This window comes from Nelumbo lutea, chromosome 8 (genome assembly GCF_056320005.1).
Source record: "Nelumbo lutea isolate HS-2025 chromosome 8, American lotus-T2T, whole genome shotgun sequence".
In the NCBI taxonomy this organism is placed as follows: domain Eukaryota; kingdom Viridiplantae; phylum Streptophyta; class Magnoliopsida; order Proteales; family Nelumbonaceae; genus Nelumbo; species Nelumbo lutea.
Window position 1 is genome coordinate 7,964,189 of NC_142691.1, and position 27,089 is coordinate 7,991,277.

At 39.5% G+C, this 27,089-nt stretch overlaps 1 protein-coding gene across 2 annotated transcripts; it reads left to right on the forward strand.

The window, feature by feature from the left end:
- Positions 1 to 12,146: 12,146 nt before the first annotated feature.
- On the forward strand, positions 12,147 to 25,647 carry LOC148842506 (Nucleotide-diphospho-sugar transferases superfamily protein). Of its 2 annotated transcripts, none has more exons than XM_088959734.1 (14): positions 12,147 to 12,858; positions 15,010 to 15,065; positions 15,174 to 15,348; positions 15,669 to 15,770; positions 21,607 to 21,678; positions 22,135 to 22,251; positions 22,416 to 22,493; positions 23,228 to 23,290; positions 23,376 to 23,472; positions 23,868 to 23,946; positions 24,042 to 24,247; positions 24,506 to 24,651; positions 24,861 to 24,983; positions 25,283 to 25,647. In XM_088959734.1, the coding sequence occupies exons 1-14, from the start codon at positions 12,772 to 12,774 to the stop codon at positions 25,433 to 25,435; spliced, it is 1,554 nt and encodes a 517-aa protein (XP_088815860.1). In that variant the 5' UTR covers positions 12,147 to 12,771; the 3' UTR covers positions 25,436 to 25,647. The 2 variants fall into 2 exon arrangements, with proteins under 2 accessions (XP_088815860.1, XP_088815862.1); XM_088959736.1 differs by lacking the exon at positions 12,147 to 12,858 and adding an exon at positions 12,952 to 13,463.
- The last annotated feature ends 1,442 nt before the right edge of the window (positions 25,648 to 27,089 follow it).

Here is a 27,089-nt window from a genome sequence, read left to right on the forward strand (position 1 = left end):
AGTTACAGACCTTTACTTGCTACTGTACCCGAATTGTGAACACTTCTACCAGCACTGTGAACATTGTTAACACTTCGGCCAGTCCTAAACAGAACCACCTACAACACTATGAACAACTCTTGGACTGAAGTCAGGATGTCCTCACTATCCGGTGAAGTTTCCTCTAAAGATAACAGACCTGTCACAAGGTCCTCAAACCTGAAAAACCCTAATCTGCATAGCTTGCAGATTACAAGTGTGTTGCTAGATGAGTATAACTTCAGAGAGTGGTCCGTCTTAGCAATGTTGTTTGATGAGGGTAGATTTGGCCTTCCAATGGAATTGTGACACGTGGCACCTCATGCCAACTAAGTATGGCCTCCAGGCAGCTTGCCATAGGCAGCTCGCCACAGGCAGTTCGTCACAGGCATAGGCAGCTTGCCACAGGCATAGGCAGCAGCTCGCCATAGGCAACTCGCCATAAGCAGCTTGCCATAGGCAACTCGCCACAGGCAACTGCCAGAGCTCGCCACAGGCAGCTCGCCATAGGCAGCTCGCCATAGGCAGCTCACCATAGGCAGCTCGCCATGGGCAACTCGCCATAAGCAGCTCGTCACTTGTAGAGAAGCTCGGTACAGGAGTAGTTTGGTGTATCGCAGGAAGATCTCCTGCCTGACGACCTGGCCCAGACACTGACCCGCTGACTGACACGGGCGCCGACCTGACAACCTGGCCCAGACACCGACCCGCCGACTGACGTAGGCGCCACCCTAACAACCTGGCCCAGGCGCCGACCTGGCCACCTGACACAAGCGCCAGCCTAACGACCTCAAGGAATTCACCACCGTACCCCGGTTATGACGGGATGTGACGAGTCTTACCGTTTGGAAGCTTTTCACCCGCCTAACCCGCGAGGACTCCGGTATATAAAGACCTCAACCCTCAAAGGGGAAGGAGGGGGAAAAAGGTGGAGGTAATCCCTGCTCTCTAGCTCTCTCATTTCTCCAATATTATCCTCAAAGCTCTCTACAATCAGAGTGCTAACGTAAGCGTTGGAGACCCCCCGTCGGGAAAATACCCTCGGGTCCTCTGATTCAGTTCTCACAGGTCCCTCAGTTCCCACCACCTACAAAGAGGAGAGGGAAAAAAGGTGGAGTTCTCGTAGGTCCCTCAGCTCCCGCCGCATACAAAGAGGAGGAAAATATGGAGTTCTCGCAGGTCCCTTAGCTCCCACCACCTACAAAGAGGAGGAAAAGATGGAGTTCTCGCAGGTCCCTCAGCTCCCACTACCTACAAAGGAAAGATGACCACCTCATGCTGAGGGCAGTCGGGTTGCGCTGCACCAGGGAGCTCCACCATTCTCTAAGTCACAGGCCTCCTAGTAGGGAGTTCGCCTCCAGGTAGCTCCCCACCAAGTAGTTCGCCACCAAGGAGCTTGCCACCAGGCAGTTCACCACCAGGGAGCTCGCCACTAGGGAGCTCACCACCAAGTAGTTTGCCACCAGATAGTTCACTACCAGGCAGTTTGTCACCAGGCAGTTCACCACCAGGTAGTTCGCCACCAAGTAGCTCATCACTAAGGCACGTCACCACTGGGTCAAATAACGAGGTACTTAGCCAAAAAAATTTTACATCACATAACACCGGTACGTGGCTGAAAACGATTACATTAATTGGCGTCATCTGTGGGAACATGCTACCAAAAGCTAAGTTCTCATCCTACAAAAGCTAAGTTCTCATCTTACCAAAGCTAAGTCCTCACTTTTTAGAAATTGAAGCTATCACTTTATAGTTTATATTTTTTATGAACTCAAAGACTATGCAGGGAGCTAACGAACTAAGTAGCTCTACCAACCTTACTTTCAATTCAGATAATGCCTCATCAGTCCTCTCCGCAAGGTCCCCCCTACAAAGATGAGCTCTTCGTGGCTTCCGCGGGAGTTGGCGGTCAACAGACTACATAGGCGCCCTTACCGGTCAAGCCTCCCAAGGCTCCCGTGTGAGCTGGCAACCTAAAGTTAGTAGTGTTGCCCCCGAAGGTCGAGCTCCTAGTAGCTTCATGTAGGAGTGGGTGACCGGCATTACGAAGCTGATGCAGCACAATCATAGCTCGACACCTCACAGGCAAAGCCTACGGGTCACATTACTACTTAAGACCCGGTCGCCTCTTCGGCATGAGCAAAGTAAAAAAAGAGTAGACTACGAGTCACTCCCAAAGCCTACGGGCCACATTACTACTTAAGACCCAGTCGCCTCTCCGACATGGGCAAAGTCAAAAAAGAGTAGACTACGAGTCACTCCCAAAGCCTATGGGCCACATTATTGCTTAAGACCCGATCGCCTCTCCGGCACGGGCAAAAGTCAAAGAAGAGTAGACTACGAGTCACTCCCAAAGACTACGGGCCGCACTAGGAATTGGATCAGCACTTACTAGCTTGTCGACTTACGGGCCAAGAAAAATCTACTCCCTTCACTGAGTTTACTCTCAGCTCGGGAGTGGGGAGCAATTGATGAGGGCAGATTTGACCCTCCAATGGAATTGTGACACATGGCACCTTGTGCCAACTAAGTATGGCTTCCAGGCAGCTCGATAGGCAGCTCGCCATAGGCAGCTCGCCACAGGCGGCTCGCCACAGGCAGCTCGTCACAGACAGCTCGCCACAGGCAGCTCCCCACAGACAGCTCGCCCACAGGCATAGGCAGCTCGCCACAAGCAGCTCGCCATAGGCAGCTTGCCATAGGCAACTCTCCATAGGCAACTGCCAGAGCTCGCCGCTGCCTGACATGGAGTTTTCGTAGGTCCCTCAGCTCCCACTGCCTACAAAGGAAAGGAGACCACCTCATGCTGAGGGTAGTCGGGTTGCGTTGCACCAGGGAGCTCCACCATTCTCTAAGTCACAGGCCTCCTAGTAGGGAGTTCGCCACCAGGTAGCTCCCCACTAGGCAATTCGCCACCAGGGAGCTCGCCACTAGGGAGCTCGCCACCAGGCAGTTCGCCACCAGACAGTTCGCCACCAGGCAGTTCACCCCCAGGCAATTCTCCACCAGGCAGTTCACCACTAGGCAGTTCGCCACCAAGTCGCTCATCACTAAGGCATGTCACCACTGTGTCAAATAACGAGGTACTTAGCCAAAAAAATTTTACATCACAAAACATTGGTACGTGTCCGAAAACGGTTACATCATTGTTCATTACCTCTTGTGATCTCACAGACTATTTGGATGGAGATAAGAAACAACCAGAAATTGGCAGTCCTGAATGCACCGTGTGGTGCAAGGAAAATGCCACAGTCATGTCTTGGTTGCTGACCTCCATGACTTCTCGGGTGGCCAGAACTGTTCATCACTTTCCTACAGCCGCTAAAATTTGGGAGAAAGTATCCAAGACATACGGCCAGAAAAAGAACAATGCTAGAATCTACAGGCTGAACCAAGACATTGCAGCCCTAAGGCAAGGAGACATGTTCGTGGCAACATATTTTCCAACACTGGAAGGCCTCTGGGAAGAGCTTGACCACCACTTGATTTTGGATTGGGAAAATGCCAAGGATAAGGAGAGGCATGACAAGCAAATTGAGGAGGGCAGAGCCTTTAAGTTTCTGGCGGGCCTTGACCCTGTATATGAAGGTATAAGGTCACAGATTCTAGGGAGAGATGAATTATCTGAGCTTCACCATGTCTACTACCTGGTGAGGAATGAAGAAGTAAGGAGAAAGGAGATGGAAGTTGACTCTCAAACATAGTCAACAAAACTACCTGGAGAACATTCAGCCTTAGCCTCCACTAAGGAGAATAAATTTTCAGACAAGAAGTCTCTCAAGTGTACCCATTTTGGTGGTGAGAAACACACAAAGGAGAAATGTTGGGTCTTATACCCTCATCTGAAGCCAGCTGCTCTGAGAACGGACAAAAGGCAACATAAGGGTCACACGACAAGTGGGAATTTTGCCACCAACAACAGTAGTGACAACTCACAGAGTACTCAGACAGTGTCCTCTTCCACCGCAAGGCAGGCTGCCGATTTCTCTGGACCAAGTACTTTGGGCTTCACAGCTAGTGAGGTAGAGATTCTCAGTCGGGCATTAGCCCGTCTGAAGAACAATTCTTTAGCTTCCACCTCTCTTGCCAAATCAGGTACAGTCTCTGCATTTAGTGCAACTAGTTCCATTAATTCTACCTCTTGGGTGATTAATTATGGAGCCACTGACCATAGGACACATATGTCCTCCTTATTCTCTACATATCATTTGTTGTCTGGCCAAGATAAGATGAGAATAGCTGATGGGTCCCTCTCCACCATCTCTGAAAAGGGGGTGGTTGACCTAAGCAATGATCTCTCTCTTAAATCAGTCATACATGTTCCTAGTCTTACCTCAAATCTGTTGTCTATTTCAAAGCTTACAAAAAATTTGAACTGCAATATAACTTTCTTTCCTTCTCATTGTGTCTTCCAATACAGATTGACGAGGAGAACGATTTAGAGTGGTCATGAGTATGGGGACATTTACTATTTTGATGAGGATGTCAGCTCAACCTTGCAAGCTTCTGCTACTACTAGTCCGGAAAGTGTGGAGTCAATAGCTAGGTTACACTTGTGGCATGCTAGGCTAGGTCATTTGTCTTTTTCTTCTTTAGCAATGTTGTTTCCTGAACTATGTAAAAGCATTCTGATGCAGAGATTAATTTGTGATGTGTGTCAAATGTCAAAACAATGTAGATCTATGTATCCAATTTCTAGTAATGAAATTCAAGCCCCTTTTGATTTGGTTCATTTTGATATTTGGGGTCCTTCACCCATTGTTTTCATTGATGGTTTGCGTTACTTTATTAGTTTTGTTGACCATTATTATCGGTGCACTTTGATTTATCAGTTGAAAGGACGTGATGAAGTTCCCCAGATAACTATGATGTTTTGCAAGATAGTTGAAACCCAATTTGACAAAAAGATCAAGCAATTCCGTTTAGACAATGCAGCTGAATACTTTGAAAGATCCCTGAACTCATTCATGGAAAATGCAGGCATGTTACATCAATTATCATGTGCTTACACCCCTCAGCAAAATGGGGTTGCTGAGCACAAGAACAGGCACCTATTGGAGACAAATCGAGCCCTTCTTTTCCAACACAATGTGCCCAAGCATATTGGTCTCAAGCTGTTCTCACTGCATCATACCTGATAAATTGGATGCCATCTAAGGTATTGAGTATGAAGACTCCTTTCTCTGTTTTGTGTCCCACTCTTCCAAAATTTCCTCTTTCCCCACGGGTTTTTAGTTGTACATGCTTCATACATGTGAAGGATCCAAAGAAAACCAAGATGGATCCTAAGGCTACAAAGGGAATATTTTTTTGGTATTCTCCTACACAAAAGGGGTATAAGTATTATGATCCTGTCTCCAAGAAAAAATATGTCACCAGAGATGTAGTCTTTTTTGAGTCTCAACCCTATTTTCAGTCTTCTCATAATCCTCTTCAGGGGAGAGTAGTGGGTTGGAAGAAGATTCTCAGTCTCCCTTCTTTTTTGTTCCCCTTTCATCACCTTCCACTACTCCTAGCTGTAACATTCTGGGTCAACTTAGTGAGACTCCCACTATGCCAGTTACTTCTCTAGATTCGACTGATGCTTCTGAAGGTTTTAATAAACAAGAGAAAGAGATACTTACATACAGTAGAAGGAAGAAGGGCCCTCGACCTCATGATTGCAATCAGTTGACCTCAGATCAATCTGTCTTTGCAATCCAAGGTAATTCTGACTCACTCAATTCAGATTTGGATCTTCCTATTGCTCTCCGTAAGCCTGTTCGTTCTTGTATCACTCGGCATTCCATAGCTGATTATGTTTCTTACTCACACTTATCCCCTTCCTATCATTCATTTGTGTCTACTCTTTCCTCTGTATGTGTCCCTTCCAGGTATTCAAAGAAGGCATCTGATCCAAGGTGGAAAGAAGCCATGAATGAGGAGATGAAAGCCCTAATGAAAGCAGGAATGTGGGAATTGGTGGACCTGCTAGAGGGGAAAGGCACTGTTGGGTGCAAGTGGGTATCCACAATAAAGCATAGGGAAGATGAGTCAATTGAGAGGTACAAGGCCAGATTTGTGCCAAAGGGATTTACACAAAAGGAAGGAATTGACTACAAGGAAACCTTTGCCCCAGTAGCAAAGCTCAACACAATTAGGGTTCTACTGTCACTAGCAGCAAAATTATCTTGGGAACTTCATTAGCTGGATGTGAAGAATGCATTCCTAAATGGTGATCCTCATGAAGAGGTATTCATGGAACCCCCACATGGATATGATGTTGGAAAGAAGGTATGTAAACTAAAGAAAGCATTATATGGTTTGAAGCAATCTCCCTGGGCATGGTTTGAGAGACTTTGTTTGGCCATGAAGAAAGTGGGGTACATTCAGAGCAGTGCATATCATACATTGTTTACAAGGAGATGGGATGACAAACTTACAACACTCATTGTGTATGTGGATGATATGGTGATTACTAAAAATGATGTGAAAGAGATGAAGAGACTGAAGGAGTTCTTAGCTTCAAAATTTTAGATCAGGGACCTGGGAAATCTGAGATACTTTCATTGGATTTGAAGTTGCTAGATCAAGAGAAGAAATCTACATATGTCAAAGAAAATATGTGCTAGATCTCCTAGAGGAAACAAACATGATGGGGTGCAGGCCAGCAGACACTCCAATAGAACCAAACCATGGATTACAAGAATCAATGGGTGAGGAATACTGTGATAAGGAAAGGTACCAAAAATTGGTAGGAAAACGGATATACTTATCCCTTACTCGGCCAGACATTGCCTATGTAGTGCATGTTATCAGTCAATTTGTGCACTCACCAAAGACTTGCCCAGGGAAAGGAATTCTATTAAGGAAAAACAGCAGACTTGAAATTGAAGCCTACACTGATGCTGATTGGGCTGGGTCTGTTGGAGACAGAAAATCAACCTCAGGTTACTGTATATTCTTGGGAGGAAACCTAGTCACATGGCGCAGTAAGAAGTAGAATGTTGTGGCTAGATCAAGTGCAGAAGCATAATACCAAGCTATGGCACACGGGGTTGTTGAACTCTTATGGCTTAGAACCCTCCTTAATGAGCTTGGTATCAAAACTGAGGGTCCCCTCAAGCTGTATTTTGATAATAAAGCTGCTATCAGCATTGCCAACAATCCTGTGCAGCATGACAGGACAAAACATATTGAAATTGATCAACACTTTGTCAGAAAGAGAATTATTTCAGGAGAACTCTGTGTGCCTTATACTCCATCAGAGATGCAGATTGCAGATGTATTAACAAAGGGCTGGCAACAATAAAGTTCAGGGACATACTTGGCAAGCTAAACATGATTGATATCCATGCTTAGCTTGAGGGGGAATGTTAGAATGTTAGAGTGATGTTCTACTGATAAGAGTTCTTATTAGCCCATTCTTATATTTAACTTATCTTGTAACTGGGTCTAATCCTGTTTAACATTTAATTCATTTGGGTGTCCCATCACTAACCAGGGGTATCCCAGTAATTTCTTGTACCTTGTACTACATTCATCTATAAATAAAAGATTGGTCGACTGGCTAGTACAGTTCAACATTCTCTTCATTTCAATGGTTCTCTTCTCTTCTTTGCTACTTCGAGTATAGCTCCTCAGATTACATGTTTATCTTATTATTATTATTATTATTATTATTATTATTATTATTATTATTATTATTATTGGATCCACATGGGGGTTCACATGGGCTCTTAGTTGAAATGTATAGTATAATATGTGAAAAATATTGTATATATGTATGAGTGAAATGAGGGCTAAATTTGTCATTTACATAAATATAAGCACTTGTGGGAAAAGTAACTTATCAAACATTCCCACCCCAATAAGTACTTAAAAACATAATAATTGATTTAAAAAAATGGATTACCAATCTGTCTAAAGGATTGTTAAAATAAATAATTCTTTTAACAAGTACTTAATCATCAAAGAGAACCTAAATCTGATCTCATGCAACCAAACCAACCATATATGGACACATTAACATTGAAACTTGAATATTATCCAAATGGGGAGAATGCACCATTGACGCCATGACATGCAATGCATCAGTCCTCGACACTCTACTTAGAGTTGGCTGAAGCTGAATGTAACTAACTTTTAAGAGCTTTCATAAAAAGAATGTCATCGATCCCATCCATAAATCCATATCGTATTAATCAAATATTAATACCAAATAAGTAGTGGTGCATGCATGACACCAAATATTAAAAAAAAACAAACACTCGTCCAGTCGTCCAGAGTCCTTCCAGTTTCCCAGTCTCTCTCTCTCTCTTATGGACAATGATCAAGTGCTGTATCGACTTAAGAGGAAAAACAGTTTCTTCTTGGGCCCAAATAAATCTTAGTGAGTGGTTGAGCCCTTTTCCGGCTGAAGAATCCGGATCCTTTCCGGGTTGAATGGGACTAGTCAATCTTTACATTGTACATGTACGGCCACAATATATCCAAACTGTCTAAAATATACTTGCTGGGCAAGTTTTGGACAACTCACTTATTCACGTTCATGTTTTGTTATTTAATAAAAATAAATTAATATGTAATTATTAATTTATCCATTCTAAAAATAACGTAACATTCTCAAAAATTCTTTCAACAGTAGAGGCCGTTGGCCTCCAACAACTAAAGTTTTTCCGATCTTTAACCCGCTTGAAAAGTGAAAAGGATCAATTAATATCCTTTATGCCGCTTCCATCCACGGCTCTCTCTCAAATTGACTTGATTTTTGGACGTTGAGACCTTTTCAAACCTTTTACTTTTGTATATATTTTCCATCATTCATTCCACATATGAATTGAACAGGCTGTGTTAAGTTGTTAAGAGGAACTAGCTACAAACAAACGTGTCAACTACCAAATGTGGTTTAAGACTTAAGACCAACAGACTGGTAGTTGCTGTTTTGAGCAGGAAATTATCTAAAGGGTTGCATGCAAGCTATTGATTATATATATATTGCCAACATGAATGATAAATATATAGTAGGCAGCAGATGAGCGATCCAGATCACATGTACAGTGTAGGGGTGCGGGTGATATAATAACACAACATATATATGAGTATATAAAAGGAAATAAAGCTTTTGGATTTTGGCAGGGAAAAAGGTATTGTGTTGAGACTTGAAAGGCGGCAAAGGCAGCAAAGTCATGTGATTTTTTATGCCCATATCATTCCCAACATGGTGTCCGCATCTGAATGCCAGCTAAGGGCTTAAGGCCAACCAGCCTATTGACAACCAATATTCCAAATGCTTTTTCTCTTTCATAACGAGTGAGTTGGCGACGAACACAAGTGCATTCTCATTCCCAGTTTGGTTCTTTGATCAGGGTAATATGAGTTGAGAAGATCTCCCAACAAAACACGTTCCAACCCTCTACTAACGTTGAGGGTTGAAACGTGTGGTTACGCCTACGCCCGTTGGCATAGCTTTTGGTTAAACAAATCCGATATATATATATTTTAAATATTATTTATATTTTAATTTTTTTTATTTATTCTAAGTATTTTTTTGTCAAAAAGTATTATTAACAAAAAATTTTAAGGATTTGGGTCTTCATAGGGAATCCATCCCTATGGAGTGAATGCCATCCGATTCATCCCCACTCCGTTGGCATTCCTACTCTTGGTTAAAGCTGTAAATCATAGCCCTTGGCCCCTTTTTGAATTGGATGAAGTGATGTTAAGATGAGCTACAAAACGCATCATCCAAAGCCCAAAGGCCATAATTTCAGGTTTCAGCCCAAGGCTACGCCATCGGGCATAGAAGATTTCACTTCCTGCTCCACGGACCTTATGCCATATATGGTCCAATTTTGGCTCCATGCAGCCGTCTGCAACCATGGTCGTCATCCCAAGTTCCCAATTTATCGAGTTCGAATAAATCCATTTGCAACCCTAATAAAAGGCTAAAAACTGATGCAATTCTATCAATTAGAGAAATTTTTGTATGATAACTTTTTGAGGGCAAATGAAAGTTTGGGGATCCAAGTATCACTGCCCCCAAAGTACAATGTGATTCTTTGTATTTTACCCAAATCATAAATTACTAATATGTCCTATGATCATTTAAAAATAAAATAAAAGACACCAAAGAAAATTCATGCTCCATTTAGACCACATTTCAAGTAGAGATTTTTCTGCATAAACAAATGAAGATAACTTGGATGTTAGCTTTGGATTATCAAAATATCCCATATGTATAGAACATCAATTCCCTGAGCTCTAATTGAATAGTTTGGGTTTAAATTCGATTAGGTTCGATTCAAGCTTGAATATTGAATTAAACTTGATTAGTTATTTGAATTCGAGCTCAATCAATATAAAGTTTGTCTCAAAAATTCATGAGGATGACTCATTTAATACATACATTTATTATAAGATATAAAAATATATTATGATAATATATTCTTATATATATATATATTATAAGAATATATTACCTATTATAAAAATATCAAATATATTCATTTTCAACATTTCAAGTTGAACTCGAACTCAAACTTTAAACAGTATTTTAGTGGATTCAGGCCAAGACATTTTTTCCCTTTCTTATACTTTCTTCCGGGTTATTTTCCTATAGACGGGCATTTATTATGAATGGCCCCATAAAACAAACTTTTTATTTCAAGAGATGTGGCTTTTAATCTTACAAATTACAACCTGGTGCACTGAAAAATGGTGGGCTTTCCCCTAAAATGATGTCCAACTCTGAAAATCAAAATATGAAACGAAGAAAGAACAAAAGGTGACAGGTGGATCCTTATAACATTATATCATATCATATCAATTGGTAACGGAAGAGCTGCTCTTGAAACCGTAAAGCCAAAACTAAATTAGAGTTTAAATTAGAGTTCACGTGATAACGTGCCCCTTTTATCATATTCATTGGCTCATTGCCCAATAGCCCAATACTCAAGTATTTTATATACGTACTACTGAACAAAAATGATTCCTTTTTATTATTATTGGCATTTTGCATTTGGGTTCGAATCCGATTGGGCTAGGAACTTAGGATCATGAATCAGGATCCGATTAACTCATGCGTTGGACACTTGGACTCGAGCAGGGGTGTCCGGTATGTTGGCCTGGATTCCATGCTGGCAGTGGCAGCCTGATATCTTTTTCTTTGGTGTCCGGATCTGCTCTTCGCAGCCGTATATCAAGAATTAATAGGGAGATGTTTCTAACACACCGTGGGATGTGGTGTAAGATATGTAAGGTGTGTTATGTGAGAAGTAAATCACTAAATCCCGATTTCTATTTTTTTCTTTAATGGGCCCGGATCCGAAGCCATATAGGCAAATTCGGATTTACTCTTCACAGAATGCGCCTCAAACCAAACTACCATGTACCTTTTTTGTAATTACCGTAGAAAAATGGAGACAGGATCTACTCTTTATACGGAGCGCCTCACATTGACCTCACAGGTATATCCCATTTTGTATTAAGAATATTTCAGTACTTATATATTATTATTTACAGGAGATATTCTCATTTCTCAATGAACGGTGGGATGTACCTTTGACTTTGAGGTCGTTGTGAGGCGCCTCATGAAGAGCAGATCCCAATTCAGGAAGATGTACGCGGTGGTGGTTATTTTCGTTTTGGTCTGTGAGCGGGTGGTAGTTTTCTACTTATTTTTTCTGCGGTAGTTTTACTACTCTTTTACTCTTCTGGTAATGGCTAATGAATCAACGCCAGCTGTTTGATGTCAAAGAAATCAACGTAGTAGCTTAAACTCGCAAAACAAGTTCCAACCTGACGTCAATTACTGGTGGATCATCCAACCAATGGGTACTGTGGTCTAGTCCCATGAATCGAAAATTTTCGAATTGACGCGGTAAGGCTAATTATCTCCAACTTGCGTAATACCTTTGCTAACCGAAATCAAACGTGGCATGATTTTTGTTGTGACCCGATGTTACTGATTGATGTTCTAGAGAGATCATACGCTGAGCGTTAGTGGACCCCAGAACGGTATAGGTAATCAATACTGTAGGCACGGACACACAGAGACATCGCCATCTAAAACAGCTATAAGCCTATAATAATGAAGATTAGTCGTCAGTTATTAATCCAAAAAACAACTTGTAAGTTGTAAGTTGTGTGGTGATTGATTAAAATGGAAAAAAAAAAAAAAATTGAAGATTCGAACCAAATTGAAGTATCATTCTCCAAGGATCCTACATCCCGAACGGGCGAACCTTCCCCAGACACATTTCAATTTTCCAGTACAGTGTACAGTAGAATAATGCATTTCACAGTTCACACGTGTGCATTCGCACGATTTGAATCGCCAACCCTTTATAGTTCAAGCTCATATTGTGTATAAGTAAAATGTAATCGCCAACTTCAACCCATCAACGGTCTCTCCCTCCTCTTTTCTTCCCTTTCTCTCTCTCTGGGGGCTGTATTTCTTTGATGTCTAATTAATTTGGTTTCTGCATAAAATAAGGGTGAGATTTGTGGTCAATCCGTCAATGTGCAGGAGTGGCTGTACTAGTGCTGCAAGATTAAGATAAAACCAGCCGCTCTCACAAATTTTTTTAACACCCTTTCTCTTTTCCTTCTTCCCCCTCTATTTCGTTGGATATGGTTTCTATTTTTTGTCCATTTGATTTAAGGGGGGAACAGTAAGGAAAAGCGGAGGAGACTACACCAACTGGGGCATTCTCATTTTCTGAGACAAATCTACCCGCCCCAGCGCAGTGACTGAGAGAGGGAGATATTATAATGGTGGCGTTTGAAGCTCTTGATTGGTTCCTCTTCTCTGCGACTCGAGCTTGTTGTAGTCCTCTCGCCGTTTTCATTCAGATCCAGGTTCATTTCGTATTCCACTAATGCCTTTTCTCTTCTTAAAAGGAACAAACTTTGCATCAATGTCCATGTCCAAATGTTTTTTTTTTTTTTTTTTTTTTTTTTTTTTTTTTTTTTAAGGTTTGGATCTGAGAAAACGACGTTAGGTAGTGGATTTGTTATTCTACGAAACTGGTTTCCTGTATCCTTTTCTTTTCCTTCGTTGTCGTTTGTCTGAGAAAGGGAAAAAAAACTTCTTTCTCTTACCGCTCATTTATCGTCGAAATTTTTGGTTAATTGGGTGCTTGGTGTAACGTGCTTATGCATGTAATCTGGATTCTGTAGACCAGACTTATTCTTGCCTCATATGGATTATGTGATGGTACATCGCTTTGTCGAGGTTAAATGATCGATTTTTTTTTTTTTTTTTGTTTGTGGCGGTGCCAATATTTTGTGGTCATGGTGACAATTAAGCTATGTGAGGTTTCGAGGTTACAATGTTTGCATCTCTCTAGTCAAGCAACCTCCCAGATCAAAGCTGAAAAACAAACAACGTGTTGGAAGTTGGGGATTGGGATGGCTGTTATACAAATTTGTTTTCTCGAAGGATAAACAGATCAATGCTTCGGGTAAGCTGGTAACTAAGAAGTTCAGTTGTATTATGCTTCCGAACTCCTAAGGCAGTATTAGATCAAGAAGTATTCTGTGTTCCAAGTTAGGTTCTTAGTTTGGGCATTTAAGGACTGCAAAGCTCCACGCTTTCTTTGTCTGCAACATTGTTCGGTTTTTTACCTTTTTGTCTGTCACCTTTTGGATCTAAAGGCAGTAACTGATAAGTGATAATCGAGTTATGATCAACTCCAAATGTAGGTCAGAATTCTGACAACTCCTTTCGATGACCTCCAAATCATTTTCTATAATCCGATAGATTGATAAAATATTACAAATTGCACTTTCTAAAATTTGGAGTCTATCCATCCTCATTTTGTAATCAATATGCAAGAATTATGGTAAGTGAGAAATGGCTAATATTTTATTTTTCTATTTTATCCTTGAACCGTGTCTCTACAATTCCACAGAACTGAATCCTTTACTTAATCCCTGAGTCTAAGGTAATAAAGTTGAATAACATCACATACTCTTTTTCCTACATTTAATTTATTATTTTATGTTCTTCAATCCGAATTTGTAATGGTATATCAAACCTCATCTTATCATGATCTCTTATAAGAAAACAATCTTAGGAAGGGGCTTAAAAAAATTATTAACTAATTTTTTCATGCATGGCATTCAGACCTTGCATCAGCACTTTGTACATGGCATTCATTTTGAATTGTCAACTCTTTCTGAATGTAAACTGAACATCTAATTAAGATTGGAAGCAGGATTACTTTATTAACTCTTTAATGGTTGAATGACATGTTGGGTTGATTACCATACCCTTAAATATCTTATCATGCGATTACTTTATTAACCAAAAGACAACAGTATGTCATCAGTTAAAGCCACTTCATCTGTTATCAAATGGCCCCTCAGAACAAGAGTGGTTGTTATCTTAGCTACTATTTCTGTTTTTTTTTTTTTTTTTGAGGTTGGGGGTGGGTAGATTTTTTTGCTGCATTTGCTGATTTTTTTTTTTTTGATTTTTGATTTCTATGAATTAGCTCTTGCAACCAAATTTGGGATCCTAAAGATAGATAAGTAGGATTTCAGTACTTTGCCAATGTTTTTTTTTCATCTATGTAATTTGGCTGGTGTAGATCCAAGTAATGGGACAGCCCTGTTAGAACAATGCAATTCTTCCAGCTACTAATTTTCAGCCTTGCTTCACTAGACTACAGGCCTTTAAGGTTTCCTCGTATATTTCAAGTGTTTCATGCTTAATTAAATCAGCTTCATCAAAGATGAACCCAATACTTAGAAGTATTTATGTAAGAGGATATTACCCAGTCTAACGAAATATGTATGCAATGGATAGCTTCATAAAATAATGTATATGCCAGCAACCTGTCTGTTGTGGGTAAGCCCAAACTATATATATGCCAGCAATTCAGCTTCTTGTGTCCTTTGCTCATTTTTATGGTCATTTGTGGATATTCTAATAGTTTTCACTAAGTTATTCTGTTATTTGTGTTGTGAATATGTATAGTGGCTGACTAATTTACTTTGGTCTAGGGATGTTTTATCTGCTTGACTCTTGCAATAGGATGGGCTTTTGCTGCTTTCGTCAGGTATCTTGTTTTAACATATGAACCAATGTAATGTGATGGCCAGCTATTCTCTGCTTTTCTTTACTTAGAACTAACAAAGACTATGAAACAACTTCATTCTTTCTGCAGGAATAGAGAGATCAGAAGGATGAAGGATAGTATCAAACATGGTAATAGTTTTGCCTTTCTCTGTCAAGATATCAATGACCTCGAGCACTCTAATCAGATCAAGTTGCCAAGGGTGTCAGTTGTCATGCCTCTGAAGGGGTTTGGAGAACACAATCTGCAAAACTGGAGAAGTCAGGTTGGTTGGAGATAGGTTTATGTTTTTTATCTTCTAGAAGAGTGAAGAGAGGATATTTTTCTTTGGATAAAAAAGTACCAATGGAACTAGTGCACATTGGAAGATTTTCTTGGCTTGTTTTTCCTTTTGTAGTATATTTTTCTCTAAAACTGGTTTCTACATAAAAAAAACTTATAAATTGCACTACTTTAATTCTTATAATTTAATCTAGTATTTGGACTTTATCAATTACTTTCTTTAAACTTGAAAGTTGTTTCATTTTTGCATGACTTAGCTCTGTTCCAAGTGCTGATTCTTATTTGCATTAATGGATTGTGCAGATCACATCCCTCTATGGTGGTCCCCTGGAATTTCTTTTTGTGGTAGAGAGTACAGAAGACCCTGCTTATCATGCTGTATCTCGGTTGATCTCTGATTTTAATGTAAATGATTTACCACTGGCTGAATTTTGTACTGTCTTATAGTAATTAATTGCAAACAATTATTAATTGTGAATATACTGTGTATTATGTATTGTGAGTTTATATTCACTGTATATATTGCTATCTTCTAATATATGGCACATTATATATGTACAATTCATGACAGGCTAGGGCAACCTGAACTCAACTTTAGGCCGGTTGGTCCTATGCCTGTCCCTTGTTTCTTATGTACCATTTATCACCTAGCCCAGCCTGTCCTCAGCCTTATTTTTACCAGTGACTATCCTTTTTTCCCTCTTCCTATTTCTATAATTATACTTGCTGTTTTTTTTTTTGGTCAGCAGAAAATAAAATCTGTATCAATAGATTTAAAGAGGTGATTAGTACAACATGATCATAGGAATGTCATTCCCTATTCTCAAGCCCACATTCAAACAAGCCCAGAACAACTGCTGCCTTTTTACTCCCTGTTTATCAAGAGAATCAGTGAACCCATTTGCACTCCTTATGACCCACTTAAATTCATCCCATGTCTTTTGCAATCTCATCCACTTCCCTATCACGTGTTAAGAGTCCAGAGGATATGCGTGTTGGTGTTTGCCCATGCAATAACTACTTTGAATCCCCTTCTAGCTCAACCAACCTGAAACCCAGTTGTTTGGCTAATCTGAGGCCTTGCAATATAGCCAACAGTTCAGCCTTCAAGGAATTTCCCATACTTTCTGTTTCTTATTTATACTACCTTGTCATTTAGGAAAGCTTCTCAGAGCTTTAGAGTTGAAAAGAGTTTAAAGGTTGAAGTAGTAATTCTTTTCTGATCAATAACAAAACTTTCATTAATCAATCAGAATAATTAATTATACAAAGGGGGAGATAAACTCTCTTAACTCCCCAGCAGAGGCATGAACCCTCACAATGAGAAAACCAGAATTACAACTGAGCCCAAAATATAGATTTCCTGTCCAGCCTTAGCTTAGCTAACCCATCAACAAACGAATTAGCAGATCTCTTCACCCAACTGAACTTTATTTCCATGTCCTTAACCAGCCATCTGAATTTTCTCCTTTCGTTGTTGTAATGGACAGACCAAAAAATGAGTTCACTTTGGCAGATTATGGCTAATATTCAGACACCTGGTGATATTTGAGTTAGGTGTTGTTGTTACTAATAAAGGAAATTTAGGTATTGAAAAGGGCAATTTTATATCAATTGTAGTTGAGAATTATATGCATACTATTTGATATAGTCATAAAAAGATTGTTGACAACTTGACATAGGATTCAGAATGCTGTCAATAGTTATTAAACCCAAATTAAGCTATCTAGTAGAACTAATTAATCTCCTGCCCATTTGTCTCTTCTATTTGGGAAATATAGATTTCCTGTCCACCCCTAGCTTAGCTAACCCATCAGCAAACGAATTAGCAGATCTCTTCACCCAACTGAACTTTATTTCCATGTCCTTAACCAGCCATCTGAATTTTCTCCTTTCGTTGTTGTAGTAATGGACAGACCAAAAAATGAGTTCACTTGGCAGATTATGGCTAATATTCAGACACCTGGTGATATTCGAGTTAGGTGTTGTTGTTACTAATAAAGGAAATTTAGGGATTGAAAAGGGCAATTTTATATCAGTTGTAGTTGAGAATTGTATGCGTACTATTTGATATAGTCATAAAAAGATTGTTGACAACTTGGCATAGGATTCAGAATGCTGTCAATAGTTATTAAACCCCAATTAAGCTATCTAGTAGAACTAATTAATCTCCTGCCCATTTGTCTCTTCTATTTGGGATTGGTTTTTTTTCTTTGTTTGGGTGTAGGTGGACCCCTCCACCAATTTTTCAAAGTTTGTTTGCCTCTTCATTCTTTAGTTGGCCAAAGAAGAGGGGAAGATTGTTGTGGAGATGTGTAAGAGCAGCCTTAGTGTGGACAATTTGGGAGGAAAGAAATGCAAGAATGTTTTCAGACAAGGAAAGAAGTAGAGAGGCCATTATTGAGACCATCACCATCAGGGCTGTTCAATGGGCAAAATCATCAGAGCTTTTGGTTGATTTTTCAGTTAGTGATATTATGAGAAATTGGAAAGAAGTGGCTAGTTCAGATAGGAATAAGCCTGTCCCCAGCACTCCACAGTTTCACAAAGCTGAACTTCGATGGGAGTAGTGCAGGGAACCTGGGACCCTCAGGTATTGGTGGCATTTCCAGGGATGAAGAGGGAAGCATTATTGGTCTATTTTCAAGGCCAATAGGTGAAGGGGATCCATTAAGGGCTGAGATCTTGGCTATGATGGAAGGAGTGTGAAGGGTAAAGGATATGAATATCAGTAAACTGATTATAGAAGGGGATTTAAAACTGGTGGTGGGATGGTTGCAAAAGGAAGAAGCTGGACTGTGGAATTATAGGAATGAAAGGAATAAATTCAAATGGTTGACACAAGACATGGAAGTGAGGGTTAGTTGGGTGAAAAGAATATCTAATGGCTTTGCTGATGCTTTGGCAAAACAAAGGGGTGGGATGAAATCAATTCTTTGGGGCTCAATTGTAATAATATTTCTATCATTGGGAAGAGTTAAGAGTTTTAGCTCTCCCCCCTTGTTTCTGTCTACATGAAATTTGAAGTTATCGATAAAAAATAAATAAAATAAAGACAGATTTGGCTCCTTTATGGCCCTGTTCCAAACTTGGAAGAGTGTGCTTGGTTGATGGCCTGCCAGGTGCACTTCCTTGGGAAATACCTGTCTGTTGGAGGTAGAGTGACTCTTATCAAAAGTACTCTGGCGAATCTTTCTACCTACTTCATGTCTCTCTTTCCCATTCCAACCAAAGTAGCTAAGAAGCTTGAAAATCTGCAGAGGAATTTTCTCTGGTGGGGCTGGGAAGAAGAGAGGAAAATTCATCTCGTGAAATGGGATCAAGTTTGTTTGCCTAGGGAGGAGGGGGTCTGGGCCTAAGAAAGTTGAAGGTGGTAAATTTTGCTCTATTGAGTAAGTGGTGCCGGAGGTTTGCTTCTGAAAGAAATTCCTGGTGGAGGAACTTGATTGCCTCTAAATACGGGGTGAAACCCTTCGCAAGGCCAGTGGTGAAACCCTTCCTCATTTACTACTTTCCTGTTCGTTTGTAACTTGTATTTGGGACTACTTTTGCTCTCTTTTTGGTTGCAGATGGGTACCCCCTCAGGATGTTACCACAAATGACTTATTATGGAAATGGTCTGAAGTGGTACAAACAGAGACACACAAAGAAGTAATGATAATGGAATGAAACCTCCAAGGCCAAACAAATTGAAATTAAATTTTGATGTGAGCTCCTTTGGTAATCCAGGGAGGACAGGTATGGGGGAGTTTTCAGAAACCATCTAGGTGCAGTTGTGGCCTTATTGTCTGGGCCAATTGGATTTGGCGACTCGGTTAATGCTGAGACAATGGCTCTCTTACAAGGACTAAAACTGGCAACACAGATGGGTGTTAGAGAGCTTGAAGTGGAAGGAAATTCCTTATTGGTTATTTCTTGGGCAAAACAAATTAGTTCAGCTCCTTGGAAATATAAATTTGCCTTCAGGGAAATTGACTACCTTGCAAAAAGTTGTAACACTAGCTTTGGATGGGTAAAAAGATCAGCAAATGGACTGGTAGATATTCTCGCAAAACAGGGAGTAGACAGGTCCACTCTATTTTGGGCAATGTTGTAATCTGTAATAGTAAAATGGGGCATGGTAATCAGGGTGGCCAATCTGGTTTCTGCTGTATTTGGTCAACTTTGTAGTAAGGATCTGTAAATTTTTCAAGCATTGATAAATTACTCATTTTGCTGATAAAAAAAACAAAACGGGGTGGATTGGGGAAACTGGAATTCACAGGACCCATTCTCAAATTGGGGCTGCTCTGTTTGGAAAGGTATTCTCAAAAGTCTAGTCTACCTTTGATGTATGGAGGTGTGAGATTTAAGCTGGGTAGAGGTGGCAGACTGAAATTTTGGGAAGATCCTTGGTGTTTGGACAGACCTTTAGCTGAGGCATTTCCCCTTCCTTTTCTATGTGCAGAAAATCAAGAAGTTTCAGTGATGGAGTCATATACTCTCTCCAATAACACAGTGGTCTGGAACCCTCAGTTCAGAAGAGACCTGTTTGATTGGGAAGTAGATGGGATCTTGGAGCTGTTGGACCTGTTACAGGGTCAGATTATAGATACCAACAGTGAAGATCAATGGAACTGGATCTGGGGTAGGGATGGCTGCTTCTGAGTTAAATCCCTGACTTCTAAACTCAGTAGCACTGGTGGTGTTAACTTCCCCTGTAATCAAGTTTGGAATCCTAATTCTCTCTCTAAATCCAACTTCCTTGTGTGGACAATGGTGCTGAACAAATGCCTCTCTAAAATCAATTTGGATAGGAGGGGTCTTCATCTCTCATCTCTGCTGTGTGGTCTTTGTGGTCTATTGCTGAATCCACAGACCACCTTTGTGTTCACTGTCCTGTCTCCTCTAGAGTATGGGAATATGGGATCATTTTCTCAGGGCTGTTGAACTTTGCTGGGTCATACCAAGTTCAGTCAAAGACCTGTTCAGCTGGGAGATTACAGGCCTGAAGAAAAAAAGGAAAGTTAATATGGAAGACAATTCCTGTGGCTGTTCTTTGGGTAATCTGGTCAGAGACAAACAGGAGAGTCTTTTGTAACAAGACAAAGAGCACTGATGAGGTAGTGCAGCAGGGGCGATCAGCAAGCTGATTTCTTGGGTGCCCTGCCTAGTAACTTGCTTTGTGCCCTGTCCATTTGGAGTCTAACTTGGCTTAGATCCAAGTCCATTTGGAGTCTGTAACTTGGTTTTGTGCCCTGTCTAGTCCTTATATGGCTAGCTTTTCTGTTGTAATCTGTACTATCTGAATTAATAAAATCTTACCTTTCAAAAGAAAACTATCTGCCTTGAAATCATCAGCAGAATCTTTTGACTTTGGTGGTGCTTTTTTTATCAGCAATTGCAAATCATAATTTTATTAAAGTAGAAAGATAAGAACTCCTAGGTTTCCGGCAATAGAATGCGGGCTTGCAAATTTCTCCCTGTCCCCCAAACCAGATTATCCCTTGTGACCGCTTGCCTGTCTTGGAAATTGAAGGGGCTTCTGTTCTTAAGTATAACCAATTAGTCACCTCTGGAAAGTCCACTTCTACTACAGTATTAGACAATTGTTCCTATGAAAAGGCTAGTTTTAAATGTTGTAAAAGTGGTGCCAATAATTCTGCTTTGAGAGATATTCCATTTCCATTTCATGCAGAGTCTGAATAGCTGAGTAGCATATCCTCTCCCCCCGGTCCCCTCTCTCAAATCATCTCTAAAGACTCTGGTTATTCCTGATCCTGAAGCTCCAGCTCCAGGGTTATCAAGGCGGCACCAATTGAGAATCTACCCTCTTCTCAATCCATCCAAACAGGACTTGGTTGATGCCTTTGTATTTCTTCAAATGAAACAACACCAACATACAGACAAATATGGAGATATTCAAGTTTGGACCTATGAGAGTGGTCTGGGGATCAGCTGAAACTTTCTATCATGACAATCCTTGATATATCTTCCATTATTATTTAAGCATTTTATTTGCATTCTCTTCTCTTATTCAATATTTTATACCTGTTAGCGTGTTGTAATGAATGGGAACTTTTAGTTATGTTCTGTTATATTGTAATTGAATTTGACGATACATTTTCTGCACAAATCCTTTTGCAGTATTGGATCAATTAGTTAGTAGTCATTTTTAAGTGCTGCTCAGTTGCTGGCTGGAATTGTTGATCTTTTCTGTACATTCCTTTTCTAATTTCCTTATGCTTGTTGATTGTTACAGGATAGCGTGGATGCTAAGATTGTTGTAGCTGGTTTATCAACAACGTGCAGTCAGAAAATTCATAATCAGTTAGTATGTAAAGTGTTCAAACTTCTTCACTGATTCTTCCTTGGGGCACACTGTGCTCTCTCTTTTTATAAAATACTTTCTGTAATTTTTTCTTTTGGGAGGAAAACTACTATGTCTGGATTTTCTGAAGCTTGTTATTTTCTCCCTCCAAAGTCTGGGTCTTATAGATCTATTCTCAGTCGTACATTTTTTTTTCATAACTATTCTTAGTTTTACATTTCTATGATTTTTTTTATGATATAGGATAAGGTTCATATATTATTTCTGGAAAGAAACACATCACAGAATCATGTGCATGGTTGCAAGGAATCATGGTTTAAACATAGATGTTTAGCTTGGCACTATAACCTGTGTACTTATCATTGACATGTTATTTCGGCTTATTAAAAATTCTCTATTTTTATTGGCCGGAAAGCACATCATACGATAATTGCTCATTCTTGTGGTATGCGTATACAGGTTGGGGTGCAGAATATGCATAAAGAGAGCAAATATGTGTTGTTCCTGGATGATGATGTTAGGTTGCATCCTGGCTCCATAGGAGCCCTAACTGCAGAAATGGAAAAGAATCCTCAGGTATGGATTCATTGTGCTTTCTTAATGCTCCCGTCCTTATTTAGACTCTGTTTGGTTATTGGTCTTTCTTCCCTCAAATGTTGTTACTGTGTATATTTGGGGTCCATTACATGTAAAAGTTGAATTTTAATTTCTTTCTTATTTCTGTTGCCAATGGCATGCAGATATTCATTCAAACTGGATACCCTCTTGATTTGCCTTCTGGAAGTTTGGGAAGTTACTGCATATATGAATATCATATGGTATATCACCATCTGAAACGCACCTTTCTCAATCTCTAATGGTATTTATGATCCATACGAGTCTTGTATGTTGTTTTTTTCTTTTTAATTTCTACTCCATTCAGTTGGATGTTGCACGTTTCTAATTTTTCTTTGATCAATATGGATGTTGCATCTATTGCATAAAGCAAAGATATGGGACTTTATACTCTTGCCTCAGGGAAAGTGGGGATTAAATGCACTTATCTTCTAACCAAAATCTATCAAACTAAATATTTCAGGCAAAAATTTGGAAACACAAGGCTCTTATTACTATTGGTTTTTTACATGATACAGAATGGTTTCATGCTTATGTCCAAGCCACACAATCAAATCTAGGATTGAATCTAAGTTGTGTCTGGAGTTGGCATGTTTTCTCAACAATGTATTTATCATGATGGTTGGTGGATTATAAGCAAAGCTTTTAACCTTGGAGGATATTACAGTTCTTTCCATCTTAGTATGGAGAAAATTTTATTAGGGGATTTGTCTATTTAGTGAGAGTTGATTTTTTTTTTTCTTCTTGATATTACTACATTCTCAAAAAAAATGTGCTACAATTTCTAAGTATATATATATATATATATATATATATATATATTTGCTACAACATCTAAGATATATTTGCTAGCCTTCTTTTTTCTCTTTATTTTCTAAATAAGGATTTATAATATCTTTTCAACCTCTAAATATACCAAATGTTGATAAATTTTCAGCCTTGCTCGATGGGTTTTGCAACTGGGGGAAGAACATTCTTTCTATGGGGAGGATGCATGATGGTAAAACTAGCTCTACTTTGTTTTTAACACCACAGCCACTTAAACTCAAACTTCCACTTTTAATTCTTTTAGTTCATATTTTCAGATGCATGCAGATGATTTTAGACATGACTTATATGGTGTGGTTTCTGGACTCCGAGATGGTGGATACTCTGATGATATGACCCTTGCAGCAATAGCTGGTAATATATTTTCCCATGATTTTTTTTTTTCTTTTTATCTCAGGACAATTTATGTAGTCAGGAACCACTTCTTATTTATCTCAACAAATCTATGCCATAATATAAATGTTATTTTACCTCTTTCTTTTAGGCAATGTCTCATTTTTTTGGATTGCCATAACAAATTTAAGGACAATTTGTAGGGTAAAATACTCCAAGTGCAGTTAGCCAAAATGGACATTTATTTTCTTCTTTTTTGGTTCCATTGTTATTCAGACTTCTTGGCCCACCACCATTATATGTTACCAAATTCTATGGGAAGTTGGTCATCAGAATTTAGAATCAAGTCTTATCCATATTTTTTGGTTGAAATGGACAAAATTGATGGCTGATTATTTGTAAATCGCACTCTGTAGGGGCACATAAGAGGTTAATTACATCACCACCTGTTGCCGTCTTTCCTCATCCTCTTGCAAGTGATCTCAGTTTCCCAAGGTTTGTGGGGCTCACTACCAGTTTTTCCTTCAAATTCAACTGTTAATCACTTTGTCCATATTCCACAATTTCTTTTCCCCTTATTCTTATTGTAGGTACTGGAATTATTTGAGGAAGCAAACATTTGTTTTGGAATCATACATTGATAAGGTTAACTGGATGATGAACCGTGCCTTGTTTTCTTCTCATTGCTATCTATCCTGGGGATTTGTTATACCGTACTTTATGGCAACAATTCATATTGCAGCAGCACTTAGAGCATGCTATAAGTACTCTGGCGAGGAAACAACCTTTACTTCCGGTGAGCACATTACCTTCCCTTCTTAGGTAGTTCTAAATCAGCTTAAGATAATTATGCAGGATAACTTGACTTGTTTCAGGGTCCATAGATGGAATGCAGTATTTATTAATAACATGATAGCTTAACATGAAAAATTGTACACGAAAGCAAAGGAAAGCATTTGGCTTTATAAAGGAAAAGTAGACGCAATTGCAATGTCTTAAACTGTTATCATATGCATATTGTATTGTTTAATATTGTACATTATTTTGTTCACAGGCTTGGTACTGGTGGGGTGCTTAGCTATATGCACTATTGTAGAACTCCTTTCAATGTGGAACTTGACAAAGGTGGAAATTCAACTCTGCAACATGTTATCTCCAGAGGGTCCACCAGTCTCACTTGATTCTTATAATTGGGCCCTTGTAAGTATCCTTGATACTTTTTCAAGTTTTTAGAAGCATGACAGGTTGTTGTTAGTTCTTTCATGTTTGCTAATACAAGGTTAGGTGGGATTTTATTTCTGTGGTTTTCAGAGCTTATTAGGCCTCTATATCTGCTTAGAATTGCAGTTTGGTGTCCGTTCGCATCAGAAAAATGTTAATTTACTAATTTAACTATAACATTCAAACAGGTCTTTCTTGCTATATTGGTCGACAATTTCTTGTACCCTATTTCGGCAGTCCGATCACATTTTTCTCAGTCTATCAATTGGTCTGGTGTTCGGTATCATTTGAAGAATGGGAAGATAAACAAGGTGACTCAAGTCTAGATTTATCATCATAAATATGGTTTACACTTTTCCAAGTCCTGTTTTCATGGTGACTTGCAATCATACCCTCACTGGCTGGCATGCCTGTCACCAGTTGATCATATCTTAGGAATCTTTATTTGCTTTGCATGATTGAAGGACTAGGGAGATCACCCTCCCTTTCTGAGTTTTGTTAATGGGCTGCAGTTTTCATAGCTTTGGTTAGTTTTTTTATACATCATCACCATTTGAGCCTTATCCCAACTACTTGCTAAAAGGATATGATTTACCTTTTTATTTTTCAGATCGAGAGGAGTAAGGAGTGTAACTTAAGATATTCAGATTTGGGTGGAAAACATCTGTACGGGAAGAGAAGCGCTATACCAAAAAATTCATTCCTTGGATCTTTGGCAAGAAGTTTAGCACAGTGGCAACAACCCAAAAAATTTGATGGGTAGCAGACTTCAGTAACTGAAAATTGGTGGACTTAGGAGATGGGCAAATTCTTTTTCTTTTATGTAGTTATTTAGTTTCATTTTTTTCATTGTTTTTTACTTCTCATCAAGTGATTGATTCTTCATGTTCAGCCATTAGCAACCAGGTTGATTGTTTTGTAACATTATAGTCATACATAATTAAAATTCAATTTGAAACAATAGGTTTGTGCAAATGAGGTGTGAACTAAGGGCACGATCAGAAAGTTTTGTTGCGTTTACTTGGCAAATCATAATCAACAAAAGAAAAAGATTCCCTGAATTCCTAATACAGTCAATGACGGAAGCTCACTTAACATTTAACATCTCCGTCTATTTTTGCAGCCCGCAGCTATACCTTTCTCTTCTCGGTCTCTGGCCTAAAGATCAAGTGCAGTACGCATTTCTGCCAGATGGAGGAATCTTATGAGCTATCCAATTCCAGGCTGGGCTATATAAAATGTACTTAAAAAGAACCGCTTGTGAAATTTGCCCATCGATTCTTCTTAAAATAAATACATCAGTCGCTTTTCCATGTATTATTTCATTAAAAAGAAAAGTTATACGCATTTGAATTGAAGTAGTCCTAAAATTGTCTCCTTCACCCTTGTGACGGGTAGGTGCTTTTGGCAAAGAAAATAAAGGGAGAATGATGGTTCAGCCGAAGGTCAGATTTCATAGGCTTGAAGTACAGTTGGGGTAAGTGTTTGATCGGAATTGATGTCAATTCATAGGTGGACATTGATGCATAAGGTGGGGTAATTGACCTTTTCAATGTTGTAAATCTGCAGAGAAAATCAGAATTCTGCAATGGGTTTATCCGTACTTCTTCGGGTACTGTGCATGGTTCGAGACTTGCCACACGAGGTTATACTGTGTGGTATATCCGAATGGACGGGAAAAGATCCAACAAAGCTAAAAAAAAGATGGGGCCTTCTCTCATTTTCCAACTCTCCACACAATTGCACAGGAAAATTCCTTTCGTCTTCGACCGAAACTTTTACTTGAACCCATGGCCAGGGTTAGGCACTTCCCAACGACAATGACCCTTCCATCTCTATCAGAAAAACGACAATGACCCTTCTTTCCTCATCAATCACCGGATATAAGAAATTATGCTATGTTCTCCAAGACCACCGATCAAAATGATCCGTCTGGGCCATCCATACACTCTAATCAAACAGAGCTTTGGAACTCTGTTAGGTTTCGGGAAAAAGAAAAAAGAAAAGGTCTGTTAGAAGATCCGAGTTCCAAAGCTCTGTTTGACAGTTAAGAAAATGCTCAAACTGACAGTTCAGAAAATGCACCATATGTATAAAACAGTCAGGAGAATGACCAATCAGCCCAGATCAAAATTTTATAGCTCCAATGCCCCATAATACAAGGGGAATGCTGAATTGATGTCAAATTTAGGGACAGGAGGTGGTTTATAGGGAGAGATGGAGGGCTGGAATTCAGAATTCTGCATTGGATATATCCATACTTCTACATATTATTTAAGGAATAAATAGATTGCAGTCCACTGAGAACTATAAAAATCCCTATATTCAATCAGTCTAATTATGCCAAATAGATTTCATTTGGCTTTCTTTATTTTGAGGACTTATCTCTTTTTTGCTATTAAAAACTTGATTTTCAT

Bases quoted from the DNA above. Each gene is read 5' to 3' on its own strand.
- LOC148842506 (XM_088959734.1), top strand. From the start codon at position 12,772: ATGGTGGCGTTTGAAGCTCTTGATTGGTTCCTCTTCTCTGCGACTCGA. The intron at 12,859-15,009 runs GTTCATTTCGTA...ACTTTGGTCTAG, and splicing joins CCGTTTTCATTCAGATCCAG to GGATGTTTTATCTGCTTGAC. The intron at 24,248-24,505 runs GTGAGCACATTA...TTTTGTTCACAG, and splicing joins GGAAACAACCTTTACTTCCG to GCTTGGTACTGGTGGGGTGC.